Consider the following 16,994-nt stretch of genomic DNA (forward strand, 5'->3'; position numbering starts at 1 on the left):
CGAAAGTCATCGTGTGCACCAATTAAGCAAAAATGTATGGCCTATCTTCGCACTTAAACTAAGGAGTGGACCGATATTGCCTATCTTTGAACTTAAATTAAATTTGGGCAATATATTAGGATACCCAAAATTTTAAGCAAATCAGTTGATCCGTTTGAAAATTACCGTGCGCACCAGGACATACAGACAGGCAGACATGGCTATATCAATTCCAAATTGTCTGAAACGGATTTCGTCCAAACATACTTGGAGTCTAAAACGATTATTTCAATAAGGCACAATTTTTTACGTATCAAAGTGCATATGCCCTCTTAGCCTAAAACCTGAGGGTATAAATATGAGACATGTGTATCGACTTTTTAAAGTTTACGTCGGAAAATAACCCAAGTAACCTGCGCAAGTTCCGCTTAATTGGCAAAAAATTAAAAACGATCCCAGACGAGTTCCTAAACTTCACTCTTTCCAAACTTTGTGTGCGATGTACCCGAAAGAAAAGAAATGTTGAAAACTGTGCTTTAAACGACGTTTATATGATCGCCACAGGTGACGAATTAGGGATCTATGCGTATGAGTCCGAAACAAAATAACAATCGAAATGGTCGCCTGTTTCATCGGCAAAACTGACCACGGCTTGAACAACGTAGGAGGTCAATTCTGATTGGTACACCACAACTTGTTTGCTTGAAGTCTTCGGAAAAATTCGACAACCGAACCAGAGACGATGATTTATTGTGCACCATGAGAATACGAGCTCTGACACATGGGCTCAAATGTACGATTTTGACCTGCAAAAAACGTAGAATTGATGGATCCTCTGCCATTCGGCCCTGAATTGGAAACCAAAAACATCTTTTCATTACCGCACATCAAGAAAAAATGGGGTTTCAACGATTTTCTTAGCCAGAAGGCGCTTTTGAAGCATTCAAAAACCATGTTTTGGAGGTGTTTTAATCAGAGTCGAAAAAGAGCAATTGGCTCGAGCGCACGCAAAAGGTTATTAATCATGCTGGAGAATATTTTGAAAAAAAAAACAAAACATTTGGGATAATAAATATTCACATTTTCATTATTAGGCCAGAAATATATACAGTAACCCTCGTATAAGTTACATTACATAGAATCAAAAAACACACAAGAGTGCCAAATATTCACGTTGTCTTTGGGGAGGATGAATCTCAGTGGGTGGTTGTCTTTGTTGCGACAGGAGTTGTATAAGTCCTGCATTACTTTGATCGCACGCTTACTGCAGGCAATGCCGATTGGAGATTCATATTTCCTACAGTAGGTCGTCAATCACGCTTCATCCTAAAGGTCTTCTATGTACAAAAGGCTTCCTAAATGTTTTCTATTTATAGAAGATCTTCTAAAGGTTTTCTATGGATAGCAGATTTCCTTAAGGTCTGCAATGCTTAGCACACTATCTAAAGGTCTTCTATGAATAGCATGCCACCTAAATGCATTCTATTGACAGGTCTTCTATTGGTAGAAGAATCCCAAAGGTATTTTATGGATTGCTGACCACTTCAAACCTCAGAAAAAATGCAAGAAGAGCTAGAATGACATGAGATTTCCAGCCTTTATTGCAGATATTTGGGATCTGCTTGTAGTTCAAAAAAGCGATCTCACTCCTCTCAGTGCAGGAACGGAATAGGAACTTTATGTTGTCTCTGCATCCGCCTGTTTCTTTAATCTCTGTTTTAACAAATCTTGCACAAAGAATCGATATTTGGTGACTAAGTCTACACATGGAGCTCATCTCCCATCATAATGCGAAGAACGGGTTCCAGGACATGATGCTGAACTTGGGTGTGGAGTGACAACGCCTAACAGTTTACTGGTATTTACGCTTGTGGTTTTGGCGATAGCCGCCACAATTGATCCTCACAGGTTGAAAACATCTAACACATTCTGAAGTCTTTTCCATTTCATTTTTTAATTTCTTTAGTTTTATTCGTGATGGCCACGTTCTGATATTCCAAGCTTTCAAAGTGTTTACCGTCAAAGTGCATGCTCCACTTCACCAGATAAAGCGTGTTTATCAAGAACTCCTAACCCGCGCAGCATCATTGTACATGGCTTTATGGATTTCTGAATGAAATGGGGTTGAGATTTCAAAGCCCTGCGAGGAAAACTGGTGGCACGCCGTTGCTGCTTTATGGAACAACAGCTATGAGCTTATAACAAAGCGTCTTGCAATGCCTATTGTTGGGTTGTACGTACTTTAGCTCGTTAATGCCTTATTGTCATCCTACCAAGGTCTATCTCTACTGCTGTCGGATGAGTCCGTGGTACTTTCGGAACAATCAAGCATCGCTGAGGTGGTAAAAGATTTGAAAACGATCCTAGACATGTCCCTTAACTACACAGTTGCACTTAACCGAAAAATTGTGAACTTTTGTGAGGGAGGTACTCTTATTGAACTTGATGTCCGTTGGAAAAAAATTTTATGATATGCAAAATGTCGGCCAAATCGAAGTATTACCACGTTTAACTCTCCGAGAGTTATTGTGCACACATTTGTAGCGAAATTTTGTAAAATTGGTGGTGTAGACCGATATGGCCCATCTTTGAACTTGATAAAAGTTTGGACAAAATACTCGTATTACGAAAACCAAATATTTGACCATTAGAGAGTTATCATGTTTTTCAGCCAGACCGACAGACGGATATGGCTTAATCGACTCCAAATTTTATTTCGATGAGGCACATTAGCCAAAAGATAAATGGTAAAGGTTTCACAGAAATGTAATTTGAAAGTGGTTTGTGTGTGACTTTGTTCAATATTTATTTCAAAATTTAGTTTGAATAAACGTTATTTTAGTCATTATTAAGCAAACATTCATTGATTCCTGCTAAATAAAAAAATGGAAACAAAGTCGAAAAGTCACCCTAGTGTTTTTCCGCAGGGTGTGGAGTGGAAAGAGAACAAAATACTAAACAATTCTAAAAATAAAACATGTTCTTTTCAGCTTATTTGTCTACTTTTATTGGCGATAGAATAACTATTTATTTCAGACTTAGGTTGATTTGTAAGCAGTTACGATTACCAAAAAGTATGCTTAATTTTTTCCCACTCTGTATATTAGGTGTGAATACACACTCACATTTGAAATTCTACTTTAACAATTTCTATATGCATCTGTTTGCGTTTGCAAACGACTTTATTGCTTTTAATCATAACTGGTATTTTTATGGTTTTAATGTTTGTTTCTTTATCACACATACACACATATACAAAAACTAACATACACTGCAAACAAACAATTCCACTATTTATGCATTTCATTTTTTTCTTTTCATAAATAAATTCATGCGATACATAAAAATTATGGTTAAAATTTATTGTTTAGATTAAATATTTGCAAAGAACAATTTATAAATCAAAGTGATTAATATTTGTGTCAGAAATTGTTTGTTGTTGCTTTTTATTCAAATGTTGGATATAAGAACATTGGAACACGCATAAATAAAAATAGTTTTGTATGTTAAAAAAAGGCAAATGCAAACAAATACCAATAACATATTTACTTTAAATGAAATAGATTACCGTTTTTTAATCCGAAAATTAATTTATATTAATTATCCACAGCTAAGTGGACAACAAAAACAATAACAAAATAAATAATTGTCTTTTTGTCCTTGATCAACAAATAATTGTGTTTTAATTTTGTTTGTTTTCGAGTATCTAAATTGAAATTAAATGTGATTTAAATGTGAGAGGATAATTATGATTTGACGGGCATCTTTGGGTTTGTATATTTATTTTGTGGGAATTATTTTTGTACAATATTATTATAAAGAGGTGGTAATTGTCCGAATTAGTGTATTATTTTTATACATTAAGGATGTTAGGCTAAGGAAGGTATATACACAAGGGCGATGACTGTTAGATTATTTTCCCAATATTTTTTTCTTGGAGCAGTAATGAATTAACCGCTGCTTATTAATGACTAAAATATTTAAATATTGAAAAAGGACATACACAAACAATTTTGAAATTATTTGAAAATAGAAACAATGTAATTGTTTCGCAAACATCCCATAGACACATGCCATAGTGTAGCCCGGATCATATTAACAGTGAGAAAAAAACAGTATGTTATGAGGGCTACTAGAGAAGGTTCTGGTATAATAATGAATACGCGAATATTTATCATCAAAAATAGTTTTATAGTTTGCCGAAGTATTCTTCAGCATGCGCTCAAACCAATTGACGAAACACTTTTCCAATTGACGAAAAATTTTTCAATGCTTCAATTTTACAATTTTGAATTTAGACATGTCATAATTAATTTTTTCGATAAATTCTCTCATTTGTTAGGGATGGGACATACTTCTAATCGAACAACGTAGAAAAATCGTCGTTCGTTCATAGAATTTTGTGTGGGGAAATAAGTAATTTATTCGTAGTTATGGGTCTAACAACGAATAGAAAACGAACGACGTACCGTGGAGATGGGCTATTAATTGCAACTTTGAGGTTTCCAGCTCTATCCGTTCATCCAAATCCAAATTGTACAGAATTTAGTACCATTCGTACACAATAGTATGAACTTCCAAAACCATTTCCTTATATCATCATCACATTCCAGCCTTTATTCCCATACCAAATATCAAGCTTCTACCTATATTTCTTCAAAATATACAATTCGTACCAAATTTAGTAAATTTTAGTACTTTTCGTACAATTACAGGTCGAATTTCCATCCTTTGGTACATCTTTCTAACTCTCCTCTCCTTGAAATTTTGGGTGTTTATGGGGGTCCTAAAGAGGAAGAAGCCTATTGGTGATGGTCGGATAATATTCAGGGGTCGGAATGGGCAAAAAACTTATTTGGAGAAAAATTCAACGTTTTATTTTAAAGCGAATATCTTCGCTTCTATATGGGGTATATCAAAAGCAAAACCTGCTAATGAAGGTAGAAGTGGTCAAACAACGAAGATATCGGAATAGCCACTAATAGAACCCAACTTTTCATTTTTGCGATTTTAAAAATAATGATTGGGGACCTTCCAAAAGCAAAGCCTGACTATGAAAGTAGATAATCCCATCTTTACAATCATGTAAAGGTAGGTAGGTGGCCAAATAACGGAGATATTGCAATAGTCGGTAATACATCCCATTTTTCCATTTGTAATGAATGTGCCTCATCGAAATAATGGTTTTAGATCCCAAGTATGCTTGGGCGAAATGTGTTTCAGACAGTTGATTTAGCCACGTCCGTCTACCTGTTTGGCTGGAGCGCACGATAACTCTCGAACGGATCAACCGATTCGGTCCAAAATTTGGCTTTCGTAATATTTGGTCCAAACTTAGTTTAAGTTCGAAGATGGGTTATATCGGTCCACTCCTTCCGGTACCTCCCCCACAAAAGTTCGAAAATGTTCGGAAAATTTGTATGTACGATAACTCTTGAAGGGAGTAACCGATTTGGTCCATACTTTGCAAATCGTAAAATGTCTACCAGACTTAGATGTGGTTCCAATATAAACTCAATCGGTCCACTCCTTCTGGTACCTCCCACACAAAATTTCGAAGAAGTTCAGTTTAGGACCTGCTCTCGAATCGCTTTGATTTTTGTTTTAGTAACTTGTATTCACCGCCCCCTACACCACGGTAAAAGTTTCATCAAGTGCAAGTCCATACTTCCTGAGAAAATAGCCTGAAAGTAGCAAAAAAACCCTATGACACCGTGTGAGGTGGTTGAAGCGCAAGATAACTCTCGAAAGGATCTGCCGATTCGGAACAAAATTTGGCCTTAGTAGTATTTTGTCTAAACATAGTTAAGGTTCGAGGATAAGCCATATCGGTCTAGACCTTCAGCTACCTCCTCCACAAAAGTTTAAAAATGTTCGGAAAAGTTGTTCGTACGATAACACTTGAAGGGAGTGGTCGAACTGGTCCATACTTCACACATCCTAATATATCTACCAGATATAGATCAGGTTAAAATATGGACTATATTTGTCCACTCATCCGGTACCTCCCACACAAAATTTCGGATAAGTTCACTTTAAGACCTGCTATCGAATCACTTTGATTTTTGTTGAAGCAACTTGCATTCGCTGCCTTAATTACGATGATAAAAGTTTGTTCAGGGACAAGTCCATACTTCTTGAGCAAACATCCCGAAGGATGTAAAAACCCCCTATGGCACCATATGTAGTGGCTGGAGACACATTTCCGCAGTGGTCAATCCATTCCTTTAAGTATCTCTTCCGCAAAGCTTTTGATCTTTAATCCTAATCAACATTTTTTCGGTTCATACGCCCAATATTTTTAAAACCAACTAAATACATACGTTTTTTGGAAAAAAATTGTTTCACAGGCTGAGGGTATCTCTCTGTCGGAAAGCCGACTGATACTTTTTAGATCAGGTTAAAATATGGACTATATTTGTCCACTCATCCGGTACCTCCCACACAAAATTTCGGATAAGTTCACTTTAAGACCTGCTATCGAATCACTTTGATTTTTGTTGAAGCAACTTGCATTCGCTGCCTTAATTACGATGATAAAAGTTTGTTCAGGGACAAGTCCATACTTCTTGAGCAAACAGCCCGAAGGGTGTAAAAACCCCCTATGTCACCATATGTAGTGGCTGGAGACACACTTCCGCAGTGGTCATTCCATTCCTTTAAGTATCTCTTCCGCAAAGCTTTTGATCTTTAATCCTAATCAAAATTTTTTCGGTTCATACGCCCAATATTTTTAAAACCAGCTAAATACATACGTTTTTTCGGGGAAAAAAATTGTTTCACAGGCTGAGGGTATCTCTCTGTCGGCAAAGCAAAGTATGTGGAGAAAAAGCAAACGTTTTATTTCAAAGCGAATATCTCTCTTCTGTAAGAGGTATATCTACAGCAAAATCTGGCAAAGAAAGTAGAAAATATCGCCTTTACAACGGTGTGAAGAAGGTTGTCATAGGTGGTCAAACAGCAGGGATATCGCATTAGTCGGTAGTGAATCGATTTTTCCATTTTTTGTGCAATCACACTACAGGTCGGAATTTTGATCGGATCTTCACGAAATTTTCGGGGTTGAAGGGGGTCTCACTGAGAAAGAAGCCTATTGAATGTTGGCGTACACCCCACTTTTCCATTCTTTATCTGAGTTGTACTGACGATGCACTTAATTGCGTTTCAACAATATTGACCTGTATTAATGAAGACAATCAGAGCAAAGGCGCTAAGCAATCCCAATTTTAATATTTTGAATTTTACCAGTCAAAAGCTTATGCACAGGGCTAGTGATGTAGGGTATCACATAGTCGGCCCCGACCCGACTATAGCCTTGGCTCACTTGATTTGTGATGTTCGAATCTTATTCAAGGGCAAACAACTTATAAGGGGAAAAAGTTAACGATTTATTGTTATGCGAATAGCTCCGCCTCGCGTAGGAGTATTCCAAAAGCAAAGGCTGTCAATGAAAGAAGAAAAGATCACCTTTATAATGATACATGTAGGTTGGCATAGGTGGTCAAATAATGGAGATATCGTAATAGCCGCTAGTCCAAACCATGTTTCTATTTTTTATTTGAATTGAAATGACGAATATCCCAGCTTTGGTTGGGGCCAATCAAAAGTAATTTTGTTTCCATGGCGGATATCGCTGCTTCTGTTGGACATATGCTAAGGGGAGAACCTGATAATGAAAGTAGACTGTCTGTGTTTTACATTAATATCAAATGTGTTTGTGGTCAAATATCAGAGTTATTGCAAAAGGCCTAAGCTATCACAATTTTAATATTTTAAAACTTTTTTATTGACAAATATCTCTGCTTCTATTTGGTGTATTATAAACATGTAACCTACTAATCAAGAAGACCAGCACTACCAGGTAGGTTGTTGACTGTGCTCATATATAAAACATATAGCAACAGGCGTAAAGCTGTCCGGACTATAGCCTTTGATCACATTTTTTTGTTTTGGTTGCAAAGTACAACTCCGTTCACTTCTGATAAGATTGTTAGAATTGGAGCGTATAATTAATATTTTACTTAGCATTTCAAATACGTATACGACCACATGTGATAAAAGTTTGTTGTAACCTATAACATCCGTAAGTAATACAAAAAAAAGAAAACTTTAAATTGTAATAATGTCAAAATTAGATTAAAGTATAAATATGTATGTTATATAAACATTTTAAGCTTTCTTTTTACGCTGAAACGAATGTACGTACATACATTGGACCTCTTTCCTCGATAATGACAAGCGATTCAAATGACAATAGGAAACAAGCAGTTATTGGTGGATATTTGAAAATATTTACGAGGAACTAAATTAAATTAATTACAACCATCAATGTGATTATATTTCACAAAAAAGTAATTTGTGGCAATATGATTCTACCAGAGTATGATGTATGTATGTGTGTGTGTATTTGTGTACATTTAGGTGTTTTAAGCCAATTTAAAAAAATAAAACCTGATGCTGTTAATTAATTTATAATGTATGTATTATCATTTAGAGGGGTAAATTTTAATTAAAAACACAAAAAAACACGGCTGAGAATGAAGAGGAATTGACATTGCTAATTGATTGAGATATCTTTTTATAAGCAAATTACATGTGTTAGGGTATTTCGGTACTAACATGTATTGGTAGTGTTTTATTTAAAAAGATGTATGAATTTTAATAGATAAAATAGTATTTGAAAAGGAAGTTCGAGGTTGAAGTTTGATGGCCCACCTATTAACTTTATTTTAAATATCCTTTTTCGGATGTATAAATGTTTACACATCTTTCCAAAACACGGCTAATGTTTTCTGTTAATACCCTATTATGAGTGTTCAAACGAAATTTGCATTAATGAGTTTGCATTTTTACACATGCTGTCGTTAATGATCATTTTCATTTTAATGTCCTGTAAAATTTACACGGAAATAACAGGGAATAATTGAACGCTTGGCACATTATTCTCATAAAATTTTAAATTATACTCCAAGAATTCAATTTGTTAGGGAATTGACAATGATAGATGTTTTAACAGTTGCGGGAAATTTTGAAGCGAACAAAAACACAAAAAGAAAAATTGAGTTAAGTTAAGGCTTTGTTTTTTTTTTTAATTTTCAAAAAGGTGTTCTCAAAACAATGTCAAATCGATTCAACTTTATTGATTGGAAAAATTTATTACAAAACGCACTATTGTCAATTTGTCAATTCCAATAACAAATGTTAATGCTGCATGTTATATTTACTTAAAATTAACTATTATTTTTTAATTGTTTTTTCAAACCGTTGGAAATTATAATTTTCTATTTTCCCATGCAATTGAATTTTTAGCCAAAGAACACACATTCAGTCAAACACAACAGCGAAAATTCCAATTTAATTATATCCTTCAAAATTTTATTCAATTAATTGTAAATTGATTGGCAGATGTACATACATATATGTACATATGTATGTATCAGTTTGTATGTAACAGAAAATTCGGTATCAATATTCAGTTACGTTAAAATAAAATAGCAACAACAATATGACAATAACACGAAATATAGGATAAAAAAGAGACCACAACAAAAACAACTCTGCATTTGAATTTATTCCTGAGGGCGCGAGCTCTTCTATTATAAATGCTAATAACTAGGACCAGTTGCTGAAGATAATTAATTTCCTTTCACTGTGGCAAGCTATTAAAAAATACAAAAATAAATTCTGAGCAGAAATCGTTTGGGATCATGAAAATCACAAATAGTACAGTTTGTATTAGTGATTATTATTGTCATAAAGTCCCAACTTGTAGAGAATTTTCACAGCTACAAAATTTTCTCTAACACCGTTTCGATAAGACTTGCCGTTTCCAAGCAAAAAATCCTGAACACCTGAAAAACAGTACATATGGAAACATTGACCTCGATTTATTTAAAAATGCCTCCGGCGATTTTTATACTCTACACCACTGTATGGGGAGGGTATTATAAGTCGGTTTTGGCCAAAAAGTTTGTAACGCATCGAAATAATGGTCGTAGACACATACTTATATATACCAAAATAAATGTCTCGACTGAGTCGAGCTGAGTCGATCTGGCTATGTGTGTCCGTCTGTCCATCTAAACCTTGTAATAAATTTTGATAGGATCGTCACCAAATGTTGGGTGTTGATGTGGGTCCTGGAGGGGAAGAAGCCTATTGATTTTGGTGATGGTCGGATAATATTCAGGGGGTCGGAATGGGCAAAAAAACTTATTAGGAGAAAAAGTCAACGTTTTATTTCTAAGCGCATATCTCCGCATCTATTAGGGGGTTATATCAAAATCAAAACCTGCTAATAAAAGTAGAAAATATCACCATTAAAATGATCTATAGTAGGTTGTCGTAGGTGAAATGTTAACGTTTTATTTCAAAGCCAATATCTATGTTTCTTTAAGAGATATAGCAAAAGCGAAACCTGTCAAAAAATAGCAAATATCACCTTTACAACGATGTAAAGTAGGTTGCCGTAGGTGGTCAAACAACAGAGATATCGTAATAGTCGGTAATGCATCCCATTTTCCGATTTTTTATAATCACGCTACAGGTCGCGTTTTTGATCGGATCTTCACGAATTTTTTGGGAGTTGATGCGGGTCCCTCAGTGGAAGAAGCCTATTAAGTTTAGTGATAGTCGGATAATATTCAGGAGTCGGAATAAGCAAAAAGCTTATGGGGAGAAAAGTCAAAGTTTTTTTCTTAAGCGAATATCTCTGCTTCTGGTGGGAGTATTCCAAAAGGAATGCCCGTCAATGGAAGAAGAAAAGATCTCCTTTATATTGACGCAACGTATTATGGCATAAGTTGGCGAACAACCGAGATATCGCAAAAGTCAGTAACATATCCAATTTTTCCATTTTTTGTAATTACGCTACAGGTTGAAATTGTTATCGGATAGTCACGAAATTTTAGGGGTAGATGGGGGCCCCACAGAGGGAGAGGCCTATTGATTTTGCTGATAGTCGGATAATATTTAGGGGTCGGAATGGGAAAAACTCAAGAGGAGACAAATTTAAAGTTTTATTCTTAGTGAATATATCGGCTTAGTGAATATATCGGGTGACGTAGGGGATGGAAGATACCAAGGAACGTTCCTGACCGGCTTTAACATGGCAAAGCCCAGGATTTATCTTGGTCCCTCTTTCATCTCAAGTGAACACTGACCTCCCGTGGTGTCACCTGGGGAACTGCCTTTAACACCCGTTAAAGGTAGTGAGCTAACATGTGCCGCGCGTTCACCTATAAGAACGTTAAATACTTGGGTTTGGGCGTATGGTTAGTAACCCTCCCCTAGAAAAAACAGCCTACTATGAAAAAACGAAAGAAAAGAAAAACAAATCCCTCAAAAGTTGACGACCCCCGCAAACGTTTTAAGGACCATGATCTGCGAATCTGCACCTGGAATGTTCGCTCTCTTTATAGAGAAGGTGCAGTTTACGCATTGGCAGATGTACTTGAAAAGTACAAGGCCGACATTACTGCCATACAGGAAATACGATTGAACGGGAAAAGCGTCACAACAACACCTAAAGGTGACGCACTGTATTATAGCTGTCATGATACAAAGCATGAGTTTGGTTGCGGATTTGTAGTTGATCGGAGGTTAAAACATCGGGTCTCCAGCTTTAACCCAGTGAATGAAAGACTCGATGCAATTCGATTAAAATCAAAATTCTTCAACATCAGCTTTATTTGCGCTCATGCTCCCACTGTTGGATGTACGATCGTTCCGAGGTGTAAACATAGACTCGGACCACTACCTCGTTGCAGCAAAGGTACGTACCAGATTAAACGTAGCAATCAAAGTGCGAACAGACACAACACGGAAGTTGGACATCGGTAAGCTGCAATCACAACAGATAGCCACAAAATATTCCACTCACCTGGCCCAACTGCTTAATCACAGCACTCCTCGTCCCGATAACATATCAGGACAATGGCAAAACATTGCCCACTCCATGCAAACAGCCGCAAAATCAGTACTTGGATACCAGAGACCTCCACCAAGGAATCCATAGTATGACCAGGAGTGTCGTGCTGCTACCGAAGAGAAAAATGCGGCATATAGGGCTACTTTACAATCAGTAGCAACGCGTAGCGCACGAGAGAGGTATCGGGAGAAAAGGAGAGAGGAGAAACGTCTTTTCCGCAGGAAAAAGCGGGAGATGGAAAAGCGGGAGTGTAAAAAAATCGAGATGTACAGGAACCAGAATGGAGTATGAAAATTCTACCAAAGAGTCAAGCATCAAACTTATGGCTTTGGTAAAGGCACATTCTCCTGTAGAGACCGTCAAGGTAATTTGGTAACAGATACAGATAGTGTGCTCAGGATATGGAAAGAACGTGTTGCAAAAATGTTGGTATCCAATAGCAGCGAAGACGCCGAAGATACCACAGATCCAATCCCAGAAGATGGTATTGAATGTATACCACCCGGCCAAGATGTGGTAAGGACAGCAATAAACCGGCTGAAGAATAATAAGGCAGCAAGAGCTGATGGCCTACCAGCCGAGCTGTTTAAAACCGGAGGCGACACGCTGATAATGTGTATGCATCAGCTAGGTAGCTCCATCTGGCAGGAAGAACGCGTACCCGACGATTGGAACCTGAGCATCCTGTGTCCCGTCCATAAGAAAGGAGATAAGACTTTATGCTCCAACTATAGGGGCATAAGTCTTCTCCCTATCGCCTACAAGGTAGTGTCAGGGATATTGTGCGAACGACTAAAGCCCATGGTCAACGAAATAAATGTACCATACCGATGCGGCTTTAGACCTCGCAAGTCCACCAATGACCACATATTTTCCTGGAGAAGACCCAAGAGATGCAGATCGACACCTACCACCTTTTGGTCGATTATAAAACAGCCTTCGACCCGCTACTTTCAAAGGTATTCCAAGCCATGTCTGAATTTGGTAACCCCACAAAGCTCATTCGGCTTTGTAATATGACTCTAACTGACACAAGGTCTTCAGCTAAAATAGGAAAGAACCTCTACGAAGATTTTTATACCAAAAGAGGTTTCTGGCAAGGAGACAGAACGTCAACAGAAGTGGCACAATCTACACCAATAGCCACATGCTACTTGCTTATGATGATGATATAGACATCATGGGACGATCAGTAAAAGAAATAACCTATACCTTTATGAAGGTCAAAGGAGAGAAGACCAAGCTGATGGTGTCGATGCGCAATGTGTCCATTGAGATCGGACCAACTGTTGAAGTTGGTTCCTATAATTTTGAGGTAGTAAAATACTTCGTATACCTCGGCACCGCCGTAAACACAACAAACGACATCAGTTGTGAAATAAAAAGAAGAATTGTATTGGTCAATAGATGCTACTTTGGCTTAAGTAAGCACTTTAAAAACAAAGCTACAACGTATAAATTCGAGCTACATGGCGGTGCACGCAGAATTGGCAGGCCAAAGAATAGACGGCGCAAACAAGTGGATGAAGAGATGACAAGTCGCGGTATTCCAAAAAGCGAAGCACTAAACAGAGAGAATTGGAGATCGTTTCTTAGTTCGGTCTATGGAACAAATGTTCTGTAATGTGCCAGCTAAGCAAGTAAGTATGATACCGATATTTTCTTGGTATATAATGTAAATAGAGATTTCATTTCTTTGGAAACTTATAGTGAAATTTAGCGGAGAACATTTTTGTCTTTGAAGGCATTCATCTAAAATGATGCTTTGTATGACAAGTTTGCCAAAACCCACATGAAACAGACCTTAACCCTAAAATGTGTTTTAAATTTTGAATATTTCTGGTTAGACATAGAGGTTTGGTGTATTCTAAGACCTATAGTAAAAATTAATGGCGATCAAATTTGTAGAATATTTTGATCTGATACCAGAAGGGACGAAACAGATCCTTTTAATGAGCGTCTGAGGGTTTAACAATATGAAAAATTAAATCAGCGACCCGAAAAACATAGGTCAAAATCCATTCATTTTTTGAGTTTTGGCCAGTTTTTTCGTAAAATTGTACACTGTGCACTGGTATAAAGGAGAAATTGTATTGACAAATTAAAAAAAATTAAGGAAAAATAGTAATTATTCGAATCCCACTACCAAATAGGACGTATTTTTATTAATTGATCGTAGTTTAATACAAAAATTTTCAAGAAAATCGAAGAGGTACAATCATTGTTAATAATTGATTTTAAATATTAAATAGCGAAAACTCCATTCACGCCCACAGGAAAAAATTTTTATATTTTATTTTATTAATTATTGAATTTTATTAAATAGCTGATAAAACAACAAAACATTCTAAAGAAGTTTTTTTTTCAAATTTGACCAATATTAAAGAATTTATGAATATTTTTGTTGCATATAGTTTTTACAGAATTCGACTTTTTCAAGGCGCGATATCTCTTGAACCGTTAGTCAAAAAATCTGAACATATAGTGAAATGTTTCGCTGATGAGCAGCATTGCCATAGTAAAAAATAAAGGAAATCAAAAATCTCATTTTGAAAAATTGTCCGATTTCACTCAGAAATGTCCATATATGGAGGGTATAAACACGCCAACAGAAGTATTCGTATAAATTTAGTAAAGTCATCACTTTGCCCAAAACATACTGCATCCCTGAAATCTATGAAAGGCTCACGTAACACAAAGAGATAGCTAAAGCATGCCTTTTTATTCTATTTGTTTCTAAAATTTGTCACTTAGTGCCTCTCGTGGTATATATTCTGTCATAATCTCTGTTGTTATGGCTTTAATCCGTTTAAATACAATTTTTTATTCCAACATTTAAGTTCTTAGCTTTTTTAATTGATGTTAGTGCTGCATTTTACTTCTCTTTAAAAACAAAAACAAATTAACAACTAAAACATTTACTTAAATAACTACAAAAAGTATAAAACGTAACACTCACCTTAGGAGAAGGTACCACCGAAAAGGTAGCCATAATTCTATCTGGGTATTCTTCGCGAATTTTCGAAATCAAAAGTGTACCCAAACCGGAACCGGTACCACCACCCAAAGAATGGGCCAATTGGAAACCTTGAAGGCAATCACAACCTTCAGCTTCTTTGCGTACAACATCCAATACGCTTTCAACCAATTCGGCGCCTTCGGTATAATGACCCTTGGCCCAATTGTTACCTGTTAATGGAAAAATATATTTATTTTATAATCTGAAAAAACAAAATTGAAAATATTGCATTTTGACATACCGGCACCAGATTGGCCAAATACAAAGTTGTCAGGTCTAAACAAATGACCATAGGGTGATTGGCGTACGGCATCCATGGTACCGGGTTCCAAATCGATTAGTACAGCGCGTGGCACATATTTATTGTTATTAGCTTCATTGTAGTAAACGTTGATACGTTCCAATTGCATGTCATTTTCGCCATAGTAGTTACCGTTGGGATCGATGCCGTGTTCATCGGAAATAACTTCCCAGAACTGAAAAGAAAGGAAAACAATAAAAGTAAATAAATGGACGAATGAAGGTATTTAAGCAAGTACTTATGTATATGCTTACAGTTGCTCTATTCCAGAGTCGAAGGAGTCTACTATTCTTGAAATGTTTGCAACCTTTCCTTTGTAGTATTATGGATCTCTTATTCTCTACTATAAAGTTCAGATACAAATTACCAACAACCCACCATTGGAACTTTAAAAAAGTTTTCCATTTTTTTTAATATTTTTCATTTAATAAAAGTAAAATTTCTCTGGAAAAATCCACATGGCTAATTAGCTGTCAATCAACGATTATTCATTGATTGGCAATTGCTTAGAGCATGACATATCCTCATGCATCCGACATAATTGCAAAGGAATAATAATTTTTTAATTATGCGTATGAAATTTCCTTGGGTAATCACAACATAGCCATAAAAAAGGTTAATCGAAAACACAAATGCCATGGTCCACAGGTTGTGGCATTATTTCTGTCCAACTTTCAACAAGCCTACTCCCGGCAGGCAGTGTTCAAAACATAACATTTTGATGAATATTTACAAAAGGTACCTAACCAAATGTTTTCATACATCATCATCATATTGTAACCTTTGAGCATTGTATGTTTTTTTTTCTGTTCACATTTGTTTTTATACAATTTACAAAGCAAAAACATTTTCGTTTTACTGCATAGTTGACCGTATTATACATTCAGTTTAACTTTACTTATATCCATCAACTTATGTAGCTCGTTTTTTTTTTTGCTTAACAAAATTTTAATTATGGGAACTTTACAATATGCGGCGCCAGTTATGCTCATGACAACAGAGTACTCTATGCATTGAACCAGTAACAAAAAGTCAATGTTAACATTTTTGGGTATTTTAGACGAAAAATGGTTGTATTTTTCTTTAATAATAGGACATACACTTATATGGGACATACTTGTAAAAGCTGAGTCCGAATGGCACACAGTAGTTCAGGGATTGATTTTCCTGACCGAAACCCCAATTTTGTGTCATCACCGATTATTAATTTTTATACAGAATTCGATATTAGGTCAGAATATTGGAAGGTGTGGCCGTGGCGTGCTCCTAAAGACGAAAAATTGTCCAAATTTTGGAAAATATGTAATTTTTGTTAATTTCTGGAGAAAGGATTATCTATTTTTCAGAAATTATTACACATATTGTGTTCATTGTCTTTTGTTAGGTAGGTAGGATTGTTGCCTTTCAGAAACGTTTCAATAACTTACCGTAGCGTTAACACATCAGAGGCTATTTAATTTTTTCTCAGGTACTATCTTTTAGTGAAATTCCAACTTTAGGGGACTAGAACTTTTAGGGAACAGCATGGAACAAAGTTTCGTTTTCGTTAGAATGGAATATCTTTTACTTGATTTGTCCGCCTCATGTGTGTTAGTGGTCTCTATCTATAATAAAAAACATTTTGAAGATCTTCTACATAGAAAGGTATCTTCTAAAAACATTCTTCGTTGATTTTCTCTTAATGGTGTTCCAATGATTTGTGAAAACAAGTAAGAACAGCGTTAGGTTCGGTCGGGCCGAACTTGTTATACCCTCCACCACGAGCT

The 16,994-nt window shown here is 36.1% G+C and overlaps 1 protein-coding gene across 2 annotated transcripts in view; it reads right to left on the bottom strand.

The window, feature by feature from the left end:
• betaTub97EF (beta-Tubulin at 97EF) overlaps positions 1–16,994 on the bottom strand; it is a 254,822-nt gene that overhangs the window by 82,380 nt on the left and 155,448 nt on the right. For both annotated transcript variants that reach the window (XM_073959925.1, XM_073959926.1), the window contains exons 3-4: positions 15,169–15,403; positions 14,868–15,097 (exon numbers count right to left, since the gene is read on the bottom strand). In XM_073959925.1, coding sequence (XP_073816026.1) covers positions 14,868–15,097; positions 15,169–15,403 — 465 coding nt within the window. The remainder of the gene's footprint in view (positions 1–14,867; positions 15,098–15,168; positions 15,404–16,994) is intronic.

This window comes from Musca autumnalis, unplaced genomic scaffold (genome assembly GCF_047663935.1).
Source record: "Musca autumnalis isolate F117 unplaced genomic scaffold, ASM4766393v1 scaffold_1, whole genome shotgun sequence".
Classification (NCBI taxonomy): domain Eukaryota; kingdom Metazoa; phylum Arthropoda; class Insecta; order Diptera; family Muscidae; genus Musca; species Musca autumnalis.